We start from the raw sequence: 14492 nt of genomic DNA, 5'->3' as shown, positions 1-14492 counted from the left end.
TCAAAGGCTGTAAATAATACAAGAAAATTGTTTCTGATATGCTTCTGTATATTTCTAAACTGCTTTCATCTGATTGAGTCATAAATAACGTTCTTTTTTGTCCATCTAATTCTGTAGTGCTTAGGCCCTTCCTACCAACAGGGAAGCGAGGAAAAGGGAAGGCCGACTCTTAGCTAGACAAAGAAATGCCACGCCGACTCCTGGCATCTCCATTGATTCCTCTCATTGCCACCACGAAGATATGGCAAAGTCACCCAAATATGAGTCCAAGCAAATTCGGCTCTCATGGCAATACAAGACAAAGCTGGAAGGAGCTGCGAAACCCTCATTTAGTTGTCTCGTTGATGTGGATTTGTCCTCTGCAATGCGGACTAATGCCGAGTGTTTGATGTACTTGAGGAATATTTTAGCTCAAAGACAAGAATAAGCAAAGTTGCTGATCCTTTGTAAACTTCACCCTTTTAACTCTTTATTACTGGGTGCCTCCTCTGTGGCGACTTAGTTTAAATTCTTTTGTCTTGACTTATGAATTAATTGGTCGTTGTTTCCTAAGACAATGTGTTAGATTGAAGGCATCAATTTAGTGTGATGTGAAAAAGAGAAGTATCGAGGCTGTGAAATGAGTTGCCTTTCTATAATGCAGCATTCATTATTATGTGATCAGAATTATATGCATCCAATCCAATCAGAATCATTTTATTTCTCATAATAATGCTTTGAAAGCTAGAAATGTGAGCGCTTAATTATAACCAAAGAAGTCAGTTGATGTTCTTCTTTCCTCTAATTTATATCTCTTTTTCCAGCCGCACTTTTATTCTACTACTCTCCATCCTTTCCATTTGATATAATCTACTTTTATCCTATTATCTCTCTTAAATCTATCATATCCTTATAAACCAATAGATCCACTTCCTTGAGCCAAAGAGAAAAAGAAAAAAGAATGAAGAACAAGTCATCCTGATGTCTATGCTGATTAAGAAACTAAAATTTGATCAATAACGCGTTCCACTTGTAATAGATACTTCCTTTCCCCATCCCAATTAATTCTGCGTACTATGTTTCTTGCTATGTGGACTACTTGTTGATCATTAATTGACATTATTTAGCTAATTAATTCAAAATCACGCTTCAATCTATTAGACTTATCAATAATTTATTATAGATTATGATGAAGAACAACATAGGGATGATATTAGAGACAACTCGATCACTAATATGTCAAGCCACGCAAAAAATGTTGATCTGGGCCTTAGTAATAATTAGTTATCTATCTCACCAAAATAATAATATTATTATAATAATTTCAAAACTCCCATAAGTTGTGATATATTTCTATATTGCCCTAGCAATATTTTTAGATTGTTTATTTCATAAGTTAAGTTTTAAATGTATAAAATTATATAAAAATAAATATAATTTTTTTGAAAAGTGTGTACGCTTTTGCGCGCTCCAGCTACAACTTCTAGTATCCTCTAGAACTAAATTCCATACAAACATTGAGATAGATGATGATAGATGCCTCCACCCACTAGCCCACAGTTTACCTCCCTAAATTATCTCTATTCTAATTTATATTTATTGAAATAGATTGTTCCTTAAATTTATTACTAGATAAAATTTATTTTATTTTAGTCTTAATAAAAATATTAAATTAAAAAATACTTCAGCGTTTTTATTAGGGCTACGCTTAATAAATTTGAGTGACAGCGAATTGCAATAAAAAAAATAAAAAAAGGGGCTAATTTGTTTTCATTCGAAGATATTAACGTGGATTCCTTTTTTTTAAAAAAAAAAGAAAAAAAAATCTGAGAATGATAATAAATATTCATAGTCAACTGTACGTTGCAAAACAAGTATCCAGTCATAGATTGTAGGCGGGAATAAGACAAAAGACAAGCAAAAAATATTGTATGTTTAGTCCTATAAATTTAAGGGTTTATCTTAATAAAATATAGAAAAATCTGAGGTTTAAAATAGAATTTCATGGAGTTAAAAGTATAGTGGAGTTTTCATAGTCCAATCCCCATGCATATAAAGATTAGTAGGTTCCTTCAATGAGAGAGAGAGAGAGAGAGAGAGAGAGAGAGAAGAAAAATCTAAAGGCAGTTTAGAGTAGCCCACGGGAAGGAGAAAGAGTCTCGTCTCCCATGGCCCCTGGTTTTTGGTCCGAAGAAATGGTATCCCACCCAAATCCTTTCCCCTCTTATACCCCCAAATCTAAACCTCGTATCCACTTCAACAGGGAATCTTCCCCATCCCAATCTCAATCCCAATCCCAATCCCAATCCCAATTGCTATCCACCCTCCTCTCCGCTAGGAATATCTACCAAAAGCATCGATTTTTGTGGCCTAAATCACATGGACAGAACAATCATTGCATCTATAAAGACTTGTTAGTCTTATCTCCTCCTCTCTTCAAGTCCTTTCCCTTCGCGGGGAAAGGAGTAGGTTCTGACCCTGGAGGCTTGCTCAGAATTCAATAAGTGATTCCAATCTAGTATTTATCGGATTGCGCGTCAGAGTTTTTGTTGGGTGGGTTCAACTACCGAGGCAATCGCTTTATGAGGCTTGACGGCAAATTGGCGGACCGGAGAGGAGGAATCGAGTCGGCGACGGAGAAGGGGAAGTCGTCATCGAAGAAGAGCAAGCGGCGGCAGAAGAAGCCACTGAAAGCCGTACAGACGTTGTTTAATACATGCAAGGAGGTGTTTGCGGATGGAGGGGCTGGAACGATTCCGTCCCAAGAGGATGTGCGGCGCCTCTCATCCATTCTAGGTATACCTGAATAGCTCTCTCTTCTCTGATATCAAAGTTTTGATTTTTATTTTTTTTCTAAATTTTAAAATCATTGACAGCATTGTGATTTGGGTAATTGTGTTGGTTATTGATTGGTTTTTATATCATTGGGTTGAAATGTGATAACGACAACTTCAAGTTCCTATCAGTTTAACTTAAAAGAGTGGCTGTTAGGTAGAGAACAAAGCACAAAATATTTTTGATTTTGATATTGTTATCAGGGATATGTTTGCATGGAAATAGTTTTGCCATCTAAGTAGCCTCTTCATGTGAGCTATGAGCTATGACTAAGTGAGCACATCACTTGTGACTTGCTTTGATAGTTCTAATCATGCCTCTTTGATACAGATACTTTGGGACCAGAAAATGTTGGCCTAAATCCAAACCTGCCATTTTTCCGATGTATCGAGTCTGAAAGACCTCCTTCAATAACATATTTACACCTTTACGAGGATTCCAAGTTTTCGGTACCTGCAATTTTTCAAACTACCATCTATTTTGCATTTGATTGTGATTGTTGGTAGCTTGTAAACTTTCTTAAGATACTTACTTCATCTTGCAGATTGGTATCTTCTGTTTGCCAAAATCAGCTGTCATTCCACTTCATAATCACCCAGGCATGACTGTCTTTGGCAAGCTTCTCTTTGGTTCCATGCACATAAAGTCGTATGATTGGGTTGACAGTGAGAGTTCAGAGATAGTGCCACCAACAGAGGGTGCGTTTTTGTTTGAACTTCTCTAATTTTCACAATATGCTGACAAGATATCTAGTCTTCTATTATACCTGATGAAGTCCTGCATTTTGCAAACCTCAGGTTTGTGTTTGGCAAAGGTGAAGATGGATGCCGTCCTTAAGGCTCCATGTCAGACATCCATACTTTATCCTGCATCTGGGGGTAACATGCATCGTTTTACTGCAGTGACCCCTTGTGCAGTGCTTGATGTGCTTGGCCCGCCTTACTCTACTCCTGAAGGCAGGGTCTGCACCTATTATGACGATTTTCCATACACTAATTCTCCTGGTACGCAGTTCATCTCCTACTTATTAATTAACTTCCAGTAGATTCTTTTTATCAGTTATACCTAGATTTGGACATCAACGATAAGATGGCCTCTTGAAACAAATCGTAAGAACCCTTAGTGTGTATCTTTTGTTATCAATGAACGAGAGCAACTTAATTTTTCTTGAATCGATGATGAAAAATGAGAGAACAAGTAGTAAAGACAAATAATTCAGATTATCGTTGCAAAATCTCTTTAAGTATTATCTTTCTGTGTCATTGGTTTGTCTTGTTTAACTCCTGCTCTTAGTTGGTATCTGTACTGCTATATGAGATCATGGAACGTAAGTGTAATTCTATGTTTATGAATGCCAAGTATATACTCATGCAAGTTATACAGACCTTTGGTTGGAGGTGTTGGACCCTACTACCTTTGGGAGTTATACGGATCTGATCTTAAAAAGGATGAATTTTTTTTTACCTACTTTTCATGGCAGAATCCAAGGACGTCATGTTTTAGTGAGTGAGTGAGATAGTTCCATACCGGCTAAGTCTTACTAATTTTAGGCAAAGAAGATGAACTTTGGGATAGTCAGAACTCAGAACTGAGAGTAACTGTATATTTCGGTAGCATAATCTTGAATTTGTGACAAAATTGTACTTGTCCTTTATCTATTTCAGGTGACACTGTGTTGCATGGGGAGGTTGATGGATATGCTTGGTTGAAAGCAAGGGCAGAAAAGCCTGAAGATTTCACGGTAGGGTCTGCTGAATACAGAGGCCCAAAAATTGTCAACAAGTGATTTTGGTGGGCGATGATGCTGAAACCTCGTGCTAAGCGCACACAATACTCTGCTGTTCAGATGCATGTACATAAAAAGGAAGGATAAAATGAAGGAAGAATCTAATCTTTTATGCCACTTGTAGAGCGAAAAATCTATGGTGGTTTTGAACATTTCTTTTTGTTGTAATGTGGTCTAATAGATTGTTCAGTTCTAAATTACAGTGTGTGTCAGAAGTGATCATAAAAGGTGCAGCCTTAGAATTGTTTACATAATAAAGTCTTACTCCATATAGTAAACAAATAATTGCTTCCCTTCTGGTTATTTTCTGATCGCTTTACCTGGGCTCCTTTAATTATATCTTATCAGCAACAATGAGCTGGTTATTGCAAATCCTCCTTGCTGCAACGAGTGAAGTACATGCATTTACATTTAATCTTTCTCATTAAAAAGCTATCTGGAGAGAGAAGCATGTTACCTAAAAGAAAAGTTCCTTACGGTAATATGAGATCTGATGCAGAACTACTCAAAGATGAGAGATCTATCACCGGTTGGAAAAGATAGAGAAGATAACCATTGAAGTTATAAGATTAGTTTGGTTAGTTTCTGCACAAAATTTACCCTCCAGTAGAAACATAGAACTCATAAAATCAGGTTACGATTTTGAGACTATTTTATTTACCAAAATATGAGTCTCAATACAAGGTTTTTATAATTTAGTTACATTCGATTTAACATAATATAAAATTAAATGCATATATTTTCTATACTTGATACGTATTTTATTATTATAAATCAAAAAATCAAATACAATTAAACTGCAAAAATTCCATCTTAGTACGCATCAGGCTTCTTGATTTCAATTTGGTGTCCAACTCTAACGGCATATCTCGGAAGACAGCTTACTGTACATTTATTAGTACATCAGGCTTCTTTTATTTTCTTCAAAGAAAAAAAAAGAGTTAAACTGTACTTTATATAACATGCAATGCATCCTCTTGGACGTCTGCATTATGGCTCTCTTTTTTTCTCCTGCACCACCAAAAGTACTAGCAAAATGAAATGACTAACTAGGCAGTGACTTGTCTTCAGGCACCACTGTAAGCCATTTATTATTTAGGTGCCCAGAATTGTCTTTCCTTCGGGTTCACTTCCTTCTATGTAGGAGGAGGGACTTCCCAATGCTTGGGCAAGGGTCCAATGTCATATATAAGCTCTCTGTGGCAAGACCAGACAAGTTTAATGGCTTCCGGTGTTCCAATGCCTGCACCCCTTGGGTCACCAGCTGGACCAAACCTGCGATTATTAAACAGTATGGTGTTTATGTTCATCAAGATGTAACTGATCATACTGCTTAACAGTGTCTCTTTACTAACCAGTGGTTCTGTGGAGCGCCTGTCGTCCTTGCTCTTATTCCAGCATATGTTGTTCCATTGACCGATCTCCCGAGAACATCCTGCGAAGAGAAATATGACCACCTTTTATTTCACAGAAGTGAGCAGTAACTAATCACATACCTTAGAAGTAAAGCTTTCTATTACGTGATTGACCTAAAGTGAAGGCTGAAAATGTTTCCTATGGACAAATTTACAGATACCTGACTTGCACTGGCATATAGGACAATTTTCTGAAGAATAGGGTCTTTGATGAATGAATATGATAACCACCATCCACTAACGATCTTAGGATTAGATCTCACAACACACTAACCCTCGTAGTTAAGCTCTCCTTCCTTTTCCTTGGTTGTTTATCAGAAGCAGGAAATGTGTTGAACAAAAGATAAAGTGTATCGCAGAAGAAAAAGAACTCTCTAGGTCTCGCATGAGAAGTGCAGCAGCAGTATTGGCTTCAATAGCGTACAGAGAAGACAGAAGTGAACATTTTCATTTACCACCAGTCAATTTATACAGGGAGTCTTCAGCACAGGTTTTGATGGATTAAATTAGTACAAAATCCATAACTGATATAGACATGAGTATCAATGCAGCATGGAGTTTATTAATTGGCATCTGATGAACAACTATTACATCGACAAAGTAATATGTAACTTACTACCCCAAGAAAAATTCTATTCATAATACTCCATATAAAATCTAAAGCATTTAGGTTATAACTAGCGGAAGAATCTACCTTAGTATCCCACTGGAGATCAAGAATTTCGATATCCCTCACTAACCAGAGAATGCTGGTCAATGATCTAATTCACTTGTGAAATAATTAATCCTAGAATATGTTCCAAAAGGATTTACGAGAAAGGGACGATGTAACTAATAATTAATTAAAGATAGTGAGAAGAATGACCAGTTAAAAGGAAAAGACATGTTTAAATTTGATGTCAGTCTTGCCTGCAGGAATAATGGGTCATTTGAAACCACTGCAGCCGTCAAATGTGCATGCATCCTCTCACAAGCATCCAGAACTAAGTCAAGCTGATCATGCTTGTACTCAGTAACAATCTGGGAACAGAGGTTAGTGTCAGTCAATAAACTCAGTTAGAATTCCACCAAAGATGGTTGCAAAGAATAAGAGAGTATTATTCAGTATATTCAGTAACAATATACATCCAAATAGAATTATAAAACTACCTACAGTATATTTACTAATTATTAACAACTTCAACATGATTATGCTCCCTCTTGTTAGGTTAGAGAAGCAATTTGATAGATTGCCAAGGCTACAATAGATTTTTTTTTTTTCCTTATGATTCATAAGTTGTTATCTAAGCTATGGCCAAACAACATTCTGAAACTCCTTTGGCTTATTATTCACTTTTAATTATGAAGCCCCTCTCCCAACAGAATAAACCATCCATGAAATTCACTGGCACGCTTGGATGCTTCTCTGAAGACAGAATTAATGTTTGACTGAAATATTAATTATATGTTTCTGATAAAGAAATCATGAATTTGAATTTCCAACACTGAAGATGCCATCAAGAACTTGATATCAATCTTTTGAGTAATTTGAATACATGAGTAGAATATATGTGAAACTTAAAACACATGGGACATCTTTAATCCAAATATATAATGACTAACTAATGCAACTTATTTTTGTCTTTTGGATAATATAAAGATGTGACAAATATGCAGAGTATTTTCCAAAGAATTATAACTTAAACCTTACCTGGAAAGGACCAAAAATCTCTCTTGTGACAAGCTCAAAGTTGTTACTGTCAAGTATTTCCACTAAAGGAACAAAAAGAGCAGTAGGTTTCAATGCACCATAGATCTCTGGTATAGAATGATTCTCCAAAGCTTCACCACCAAAAAGTATCTTTGACCCCGGAATTTTAAGCAACTTGTGAATGTGTTCTAGCATGGTTGCTGTTGTAACCTGGGGCAACAGAGTAGCAAATCATCACATGGAGGTGTGTACAGATTTAAAACAGCTTATTAAATTTTTTTAATATTTGATGCATTTTTAACAGATGTGTAATGCAGAATATAACTTCTATCTCAAAAATTTAGCTTTGCCAGTTTTTCCGATAAGAATAGGAAAAGTTATAAGTTGGGAGTAACTCACTTACAGTAAGAACTGGACCAATAGTTAAATCTTCAAGCTTCCTTCTCTCAGCAAGATGTTGCATTTTACTAAGCAGCTCAGTTGAAGCCCAGTTCTGCAAGTTATGCAAAGTTACTCCACATATTCACTTATTTAAAGAAAATTGAGTGGATATTTAATGAAAGCATTAAATTGTGACAACCTAGCACCTAAGACACATAAGGATCATCCCTACATTGTGAGAGCTAAAGAATGATTTCTAGCATGAGTAAAACATTTCAGTTTCACTAAGACATCCCAAGTAGGAAATTTTTAGAGTAGTAAATCTAACTTTCATGAGTCCCTCCGCCAGGTCAAATCTTTGAACTTCAACCCTTCCAAATGTATGGTCAATTTCCTAACCACAATTTATTGTTCCTCAATAAAGTAACTTTTGCTTGCCATAGATAAACTTTGTCTTTCACCATCCATGCACATGCAGGGGCCCAGGCACACACACACAGACTTGACCACGCATACAGAGAGGGTAAAGGAGATTCTCAGGCTCTTGCCCCATTCTGGGACACAGCACACATACTTGTCCCTAGTACATTTACTATTATGTGGGATACCATGTTTCATATATCCAAAAAACACAATGGCAGAGGAGGGCACCTCATGCATGAAGAGAATTGACTGAGCAGAGCACTTTTGACCACTACAAGCATAGGCATCCTGATCGCACATCCATGCGACGTAATCAACCTGCACTATCAACAAAAGGTGAAAAGGAGGAAAATCAATTTGGTAATGGTAAGTGTGAAGACAATGTGAAATGGCATAATTTAATGCTTGGATAAGGCTGGTGAAACCTCTTGAACATCTGGACCGAGGATTTTCCAGTCAAAACCAGCATCTTCCAATTTAATACGACCCTTTAAGTCAGTGGCCAATTTCTCAGCTACACGTGAGCTCCCAGTAAAAAGAGTCATTTGTGGATTTGCCTATGTAAGCAAGATACAGAAAATACATTGATTGTCATCTTATATATGAAGAATAACATCCAACAAGGAATTAATGCCATCAACCTGAAAGAACTTTTGGTTTCCTGCAGTCTATGACTAATAATACCACATCGCTAAGTCCATAGATGTCATAATCCTTAGTAGATGAGAATAGACTATAAGCAATGGCATTCTCCTAGAAAGATGCATTGCAATAGTTTAACAAATAACTTATGCCTATTTTGAATGATGAAATGATACCCTCTACACATTACAATTTAGGTGAAAAGTTACAAGCACACTTGTATATATAATAGCTCTTTCCTAAGCAATACAATGAACAAATTCAAACAAGCACCAAGGCATTCGGAAAGCAAATGAAACTTTAAATTATTTAGAAAACGTTGGACCCTATAGAGATCAACCACTTAGGATAAATAGACAATCATGTTAGCTAGAATTTGTCTTCCTTCAAAATGTCCTTGAATGGCGACCAAAAAAAGCATCAGCAGATGACAGTGTTATAGGAAGGCCACAGGTGCAAATGTCCCTAGTAGCTTAGGGGTGTTTGCAACACATGGACACTGTCCACTTTAAGTCTAAACTTGTGGAAAGGAATCAAAATGTAATAATGCCCAAGACCAAGTTAGCTAACAAATAACCAAAATCAAAGTTTATCTTCTTGTTCCAAACATACCTCTAACAAGAACTTGTTCATTGCTATACCATCAGAATTGATGAAATCAACATCCTCCTTAGGCAGCCCACAGTTATGAAGCAACCGAAGCATCTGCTCCATCACAATGCTTACCTATTGCAAACATGGTGACTATAAATGTGCACAACATATAGTAAAAATAAAATAAAATAAAAATCAAGACAGAAAGTTAAACAGCATAGTAAGAGATGAAGAAATTGAATGCTTGGAATTCCTATGTCATCTGCATGATTAGAGATTATCATGGAAAAATATGTCTTGTCCCGGGTCCATAGATTTGGAAAATTATATTTTAAACCAACAGATCCCTTGGAATTCCTCTGTCATCTGCATAATTAGAGATTATCATGATTATCATGGAGAAATGTCTTGTCCTGGTCCACAGAATTTGGGGAGTAATGTTTTAAACCTCAGATCCCTTGGAAATTCTATGTCATCTGCTGAAACAATTGATCATCTAGACAACCTATCATACTTTCAGGGAGAAATATGTCTTGCACTTGGTCCACAGAATTCGAACATAATATTTTGGAGGCAATATCTTCCTTTCTTTCGCAATACATATATATCAAATAGACATACCGCAGGTATCAAGTTGCCCTGTGATGAAGAGATTCCTCAGCAATGTTTAATAATGGAAACAACGCACAAGGAAGTAGCACAGGTGCAAGGGTTCTGCTGAGGTTCAAGCAGTTCGTGAATTTGTTTGGATCTCAACAAATATCTAAATATGAAGGAAATGCAAAGAAACACACAGATACTGAAAGAATTTAAGACTCAATACATGTGCCTTATGACTGGCATGACAACCCATGATTGCAAATTTGTGAAATACTTTGTTTTCTTAACTGTCAAATCATAGACCATATTTTTTAGTCTTTGCCAGCAATAACTCCCAATGGTCATTGATTTGCATCATGGTCGGAAATAGACATAATTTAAACCTTAAGAACCTGGTTGTTATTTAACCAACAATATAAACAAGTAGTAAAATTTAATGTATTCAAATGCAGTAAACTCTATTATCAAACCTTGCTATCAACTTTGAGCACTGGTTTATTTCCCATATATAGTGCACCCATCAGTTGCAGTAAGGGTATCTCCAAAGGGAAATTGAATGGTGTGATTATAGCAACCTGTTGAAGCCACACACAAAAAAAATGAAAGTAACAATTTATTTTATTTTTGAGCGCTTGCTGAAAGTAATTGAATTGAAAAATAAAAATAAAAATAAAAACATAGTCTTGTGTAGCTCAAAATGATTAGGAGTAGAAATGTATCTGCTAATGCTAAAATCATTCCTGGGTTATAGTGGAGCTACAATATCATCATTACATCGAAACTTTTCAGTTTTCTCAACAATATGGATTGGCTAAAGCACAATAAAAAGTTGAGAAATCTCTAACTCTAGTCAACTGGCTTGTAGGTGGTACTCAATCATCTTTCTCACCTTGCCTTGCTCTGTCAAGGAACTTGGCTCCAACTTTTAGAGGGTTTGAAGAGTAACAACAAAAATAACAACATAACAAAGATATAGCAGTAACATCGATGAAAGCAAGGATCAGTAACTTTATTTGCCAAACACATGTGAAATATGACCCGCTTCCTTCACATTCTTCAAATGAATACTTCAATTATTAAACCATGGAATATTCCCTTCACATTCACATATACAAAAGAAACACATATTGCCATATAAAAATTGAAGGCCAAAATTAAGTAGCATGTGCTTCCTGTTATTTTGCTTAATTTATAATATGGTAAGTGCAAGTCTTACAGGACCATATGGCCAACGATAACCATGACTCTGTTGTCCGAGATGGTTGCCAGGTACCGAAAATGATCGTGCTAGAAAGCGAACCTATCAGAATAAAGGGGTTAAGTGATTATTATCATAAAATTTAATTTATATCACAAATATGGAGACAGAATTAAGTCAATCTTCTAAATGGAGAATTTGCAAGATTCAAAACAACAGTAGTATCTTAAACAGAAGAAAGACTCTCGAACTCAGAGGTAAAACTTGTTCTTTTCATTAGTGCTTGTACCCATCATTTACAATAGTAACTGAATACCTTATGCTCCCATGCGTACCTGATCTCCAGAGAAATTTTCCAAGAACTTCTGGGAAACTTGAACTTCAGCAAGAGCTTGGTTATAACTCTTTGGTGAGACTCTTTGTATAAGTCTGGTAAAGAAATCTGAGACCTATCGTCAAGCATGAAAACATTAAATTTATATAATGTTGTTTCAGTCTAAAGCACAGAACTTTCATAAACAAAAAGAGCAAACCTTTTCCTTCAAAAGAATGTTACCTCAGGTTGAGCAAGAAGCTTTGCAGCTTTGGCAGATACGTCTCCAAGCATCACATACCTATGACATATGATTTCCAAATTCAGATCTGCATTTAACAAAGGTTGTACAGATGCAGAAAAAAAATGACCTAGGCTGGCTAACTCCCTAGAGATCAGCTGCCTCTGGTCACAGGGATATGTGATCATCACAGGTAATTGGATATGAAATTGCAAAGCAGCAGAAGTGCAATGGAAATTTAAAAAAAATATCAGTTAATTACAATAATGAATAAACAAATTAAGAAACCTTCCCAAAAGAACATGAAATTATCCCTGAATAAAAGAAAAATGCATAGGGCATACGATATCTACTGATAGCTTAAATTAAGAGTATAATAGCAAAATATTAATCAAGTCATGATCAACATGAATATATTCTCGGAGGACAACATGTTGAATAATTTTTTTTATAGATTATTGTAAAGAGCTAAAGCCGACCTCTCTTGGCCACGAAGTGGGTTGTGAAGTCCATATTTTGGACAATTGGATAAACTCTCCACAAATGGCTGCAAGTTAGAAAAAGAAAAGGAAAGGAAAACAATTAGATTACCAATGAGTTAACTTAATACAGCTTTTAATCACAGTGAACGATAGCTACATCTCTACATAGAGGTATGTAAAGTGGGACAGTAAGGAGAAATTTTGACCAATTCTGATGTTTTGCAGCCCACCAAGTGAAGAGATAAAGGTATAACAAGATAATACTTATCGGAAAATTAATGCCAAATCCTGAAAGAGGCATGCCTTAATTTCTTTCTCTTGAACCTCAGCAACTTTGATAAACTGCTCACCATTTAGTGGATCAAGTAACCAACTCCAGTGAATAGATGCCTTCCAGTTGCCCTGAACTAAACGAATCATCACAATATTATCTCATGCTCATTGTATCTTGTCTGTCTTCCTGCCCTTAAGATGAATTATTTTAAAAAAAAAGAAACATTTCCAAAATACAACTGTTCTTTTATCCACATAAAGAGCTTCTTTGACTAGTAAAGGTTATAATTGATAGGAAAATAAGTTAAGAAAGCTGAAACATGTGATATTCTATCTTTCCAATTCTGAGATATCCCATGGAAATAGCATAGGCTTTCAAAATCATAGTTCCAATAGTTAAAGTGCTTGAGAGATAGTTCTGTGCTACAACATAAGCATAGCACAGAACCAACAGTCCTTTCTTAATTGACAATATCAAACTTTTCGTCAGTAATTGTATTATGTAGTCGAAGCCTTTCTGCAAGTTTAGTGACTAGTAAGATTATGATTGCAATATAGATTCTTGTTACTATGTGGTTCAAATTCAAACCTTTTTGCAACTTTATATTCACTACTAGTAGTATTAGTAACTTACCCAAGTTCTGTACTTCTCCAGGATGTGAACCAGAAATATCTTCAATATCTATCGTCGCAAAAGATGGCGAGTGCAGAGACCTACTAAAATTTCAAATCGTAAATAACGTAACAAAATAAATAATCCAATACGCGATACAACAATTGATAGCAGTTGTTCTACGGAACGCAACTTATTGAATCAAAACGGAACCCTATATATTGAGAAACCGAGATATAAACATATTGAGGACAAACGGAATCCAAAATGGAGGCATAAATCTGTATCAAAGTCTTTGCAGAGCGAAAGAAATCAAAGAATAGTTCGAAAGGCGAATCAAAGCAAACAATACCTAGAAGCGTCGGCGAGGGCAGGAGAGAACCAAGCGGAAGCCGCTCGTCGAGCTCCGGCGCGGAGTTCTCCGGAGGAGATAACGCGATGCATAGTGACGTCTGGCAGAGATGAACGACGCTATCCCTTCTGCAATTCGAAGGATCGGACGGAGAAACGAACCGCTTCGAACTCTGTGCCCGAAGTGATGATGGCACTACGATCCCATTTCACTGTTCAGCCCGTCGATTCTTATATTTGTCTTGGGCCAACTTTCGGCCCAAATCCTGAATAATTTTTTTAAAATCTTTTGTCCTTTTCAATCTAAACTATTCTGTGCTATTGTCGGTTAGTTCCACCCACCACATCAGGCCTCAGGCCTCAGGACTCAGGCCTCAGGTCAGCTTATAAAAGTACCATTAACCTCATTTCCAACTATAATCTTCAGACTACCCTCACTGATGACCTTTGGGTCTGGACTTTAGAAGAGTCCAGTGAGTCACGTCTTCTACGTCTTCTGGGAACGCTTTCCTTTCCGAGTCTAGGTCGATTAGGACACTTTTGGGGGGTCGACTGCCCGTTGATGTCAGGTTGCATATGCTATCCCTCACTCTTAATTCAATCTGCACTATGTGCTAAGCTGAGGAAGTCAAAAGGACTAAGAGATTCTTGGACATCCAAAGGAAGTTGCTACTAT

General features: G+C 36.4%; 2 protein-coding genes across 5 annotated transcripts; one reads left to right on the top strand and one right to left on the bottom strand.

Moving 5' to 3' along the window:
• Positions 1 to 2095: 2095 nt before the first annotated feature.
• LOC140771149 (plant cysteine oxidase 2-like) lies at positions 2096 to 4825 on the top strand. The gene is made up of 5 exons (XM_073112570.1): positions 2096 to 2775; positions 3145 to 3263; positions 3359 to 3512; positions 3612 to 3818; positions 4479 to 4825. Exons 1-5 carry the CDS (start codon positions 2562 to 2564, stop codon positions 4598 to 4600), a joined length of 816 nt encoding a protein of 271 aa, XP_072968671.1. The 5' UTR covers positions 2096 to 2561; the 3' UTR covers positions 4601 to 4825.
• A 581-nt stretch (positions 4826 to 5406) lies between these two features.
• On the bottom strand, positions 5407 to 14027 carry LOC140770164 (probable aldehyde dehydrogenase). 4 transcript variants are annotated; one of them, XM_073111197.1, is made up of 16 exons: positions 13818 to 14027; positions 13487 to 13569; positions 12883 to 12986; positions 12577 to 12644; positions 12100 to 12157; positions 11879 to 11992; positions 11562 to 11645; positions 10816 to 10920; positions 9764 to 9877; positions 8935 to 9066; positions 8738 to 8827; positions 8109 to 8198; positions 7706 to 7915; positions 6925 to 7035; positions 5956 to 6035; positions 5407 to 5875 (listed from the first exon to the last, which is right to left on the bottom strand). In XM_073111197.1, exons 1-16 carry the CDS (start codon positions 13907 to 13909, stop codon positions 5737 to 5739), a joined length of 1674 nt encoding a protein of 557 aa, XP_072967298.1. In that variant the 5' UTR covers positions 13910 to 14027; the 3' UTR covers positions 5407 to 5736. The 4 variants fall into 4 exon arrangements, with proteins under 4 accessions (XP_072967298.1, XP_072967300.1, XP_072967302.1 ...); XM_073111199.1 differs by having other exon boundaries at positions 13487 to 13566; XM_073111201.1 differs by lacking the exon at positions 13818 to 14027 and having other exon boundaries at positions 12930 to 12981; positions 13487 to 13549.
• Positions 14028 to 14492: the final 465 nt, after the last annotated feature.

This window comes from Typha angustifolia, chromosome 11, assembly GCF_048772165.1.
Source record: "Typha angustifolia cultivar Huaian chromosome 11, ASM4877216v1, whole genome shotgun sequence".
Classification (NCBI taxonomy): domain Eukaryota; kingdom Viridiplantae; phylum Streptophyta; class Magnoliopsida; order Poales; family Typhaceae; genus Typha; species Typha angustifolia.
Note: the sequence above shows the minus strand (reverse complement) of the source record. Positions and strands in the feature narration are given on the sequence as shown.

What these genes read in the sequence shown, in the direction of transcription:
- LOC140771149 (XM_073112570.1), top strand. Translation starts at nt 2,562, where the DNA reads ATGAGGCTTGACGGCAAATTGGCGGACCGGAGAGGAGGAATCGAGTCG. An exon ending in GATAGTGCCACCAACAGAGG is followed by an intron (nt 3,513 to 3,611) that starts GTGCGTTTTTGT and finishes TGCAAACCTCAG; the next exon opens with GTTTGTGTTTGGCAAAGGTG. An exon ending in TCCATACACTAATTCTCCTG is followed by an intron (nt 3,819 to 4,478) that starts GTACGCAGTTCA and finishes TATCTATTTCAG; the next exon opens with GTGACACTGTGTTGCATGGG.
- LOC140770164 (XM_073111197.1), bottom strand. Translation starts at nt 13,909, where the DNA reads ATGCATCGCGTTATCTCCTCCGGAGAACTCCGCGCCGGAGCTCGACGA. An exon ending in AGCTTCTTGCTCAACCTGAG is followed by an intron (nt 11,993 to 12,099) that starts GTAACATTCTTT and finishes GCTTGACGATAG; the next exon opens with GTCTCAGATTTCTTTACCAG. An exon ending in TCGGTCCAGATGTTCAAGAG is followed by an intron (nt 8,828 to 8,934) that starts GTTTCACCAGCC and finishes TTGATAGTGCAG; the next exon opens with GTTGATTACGTCGCATGGAT.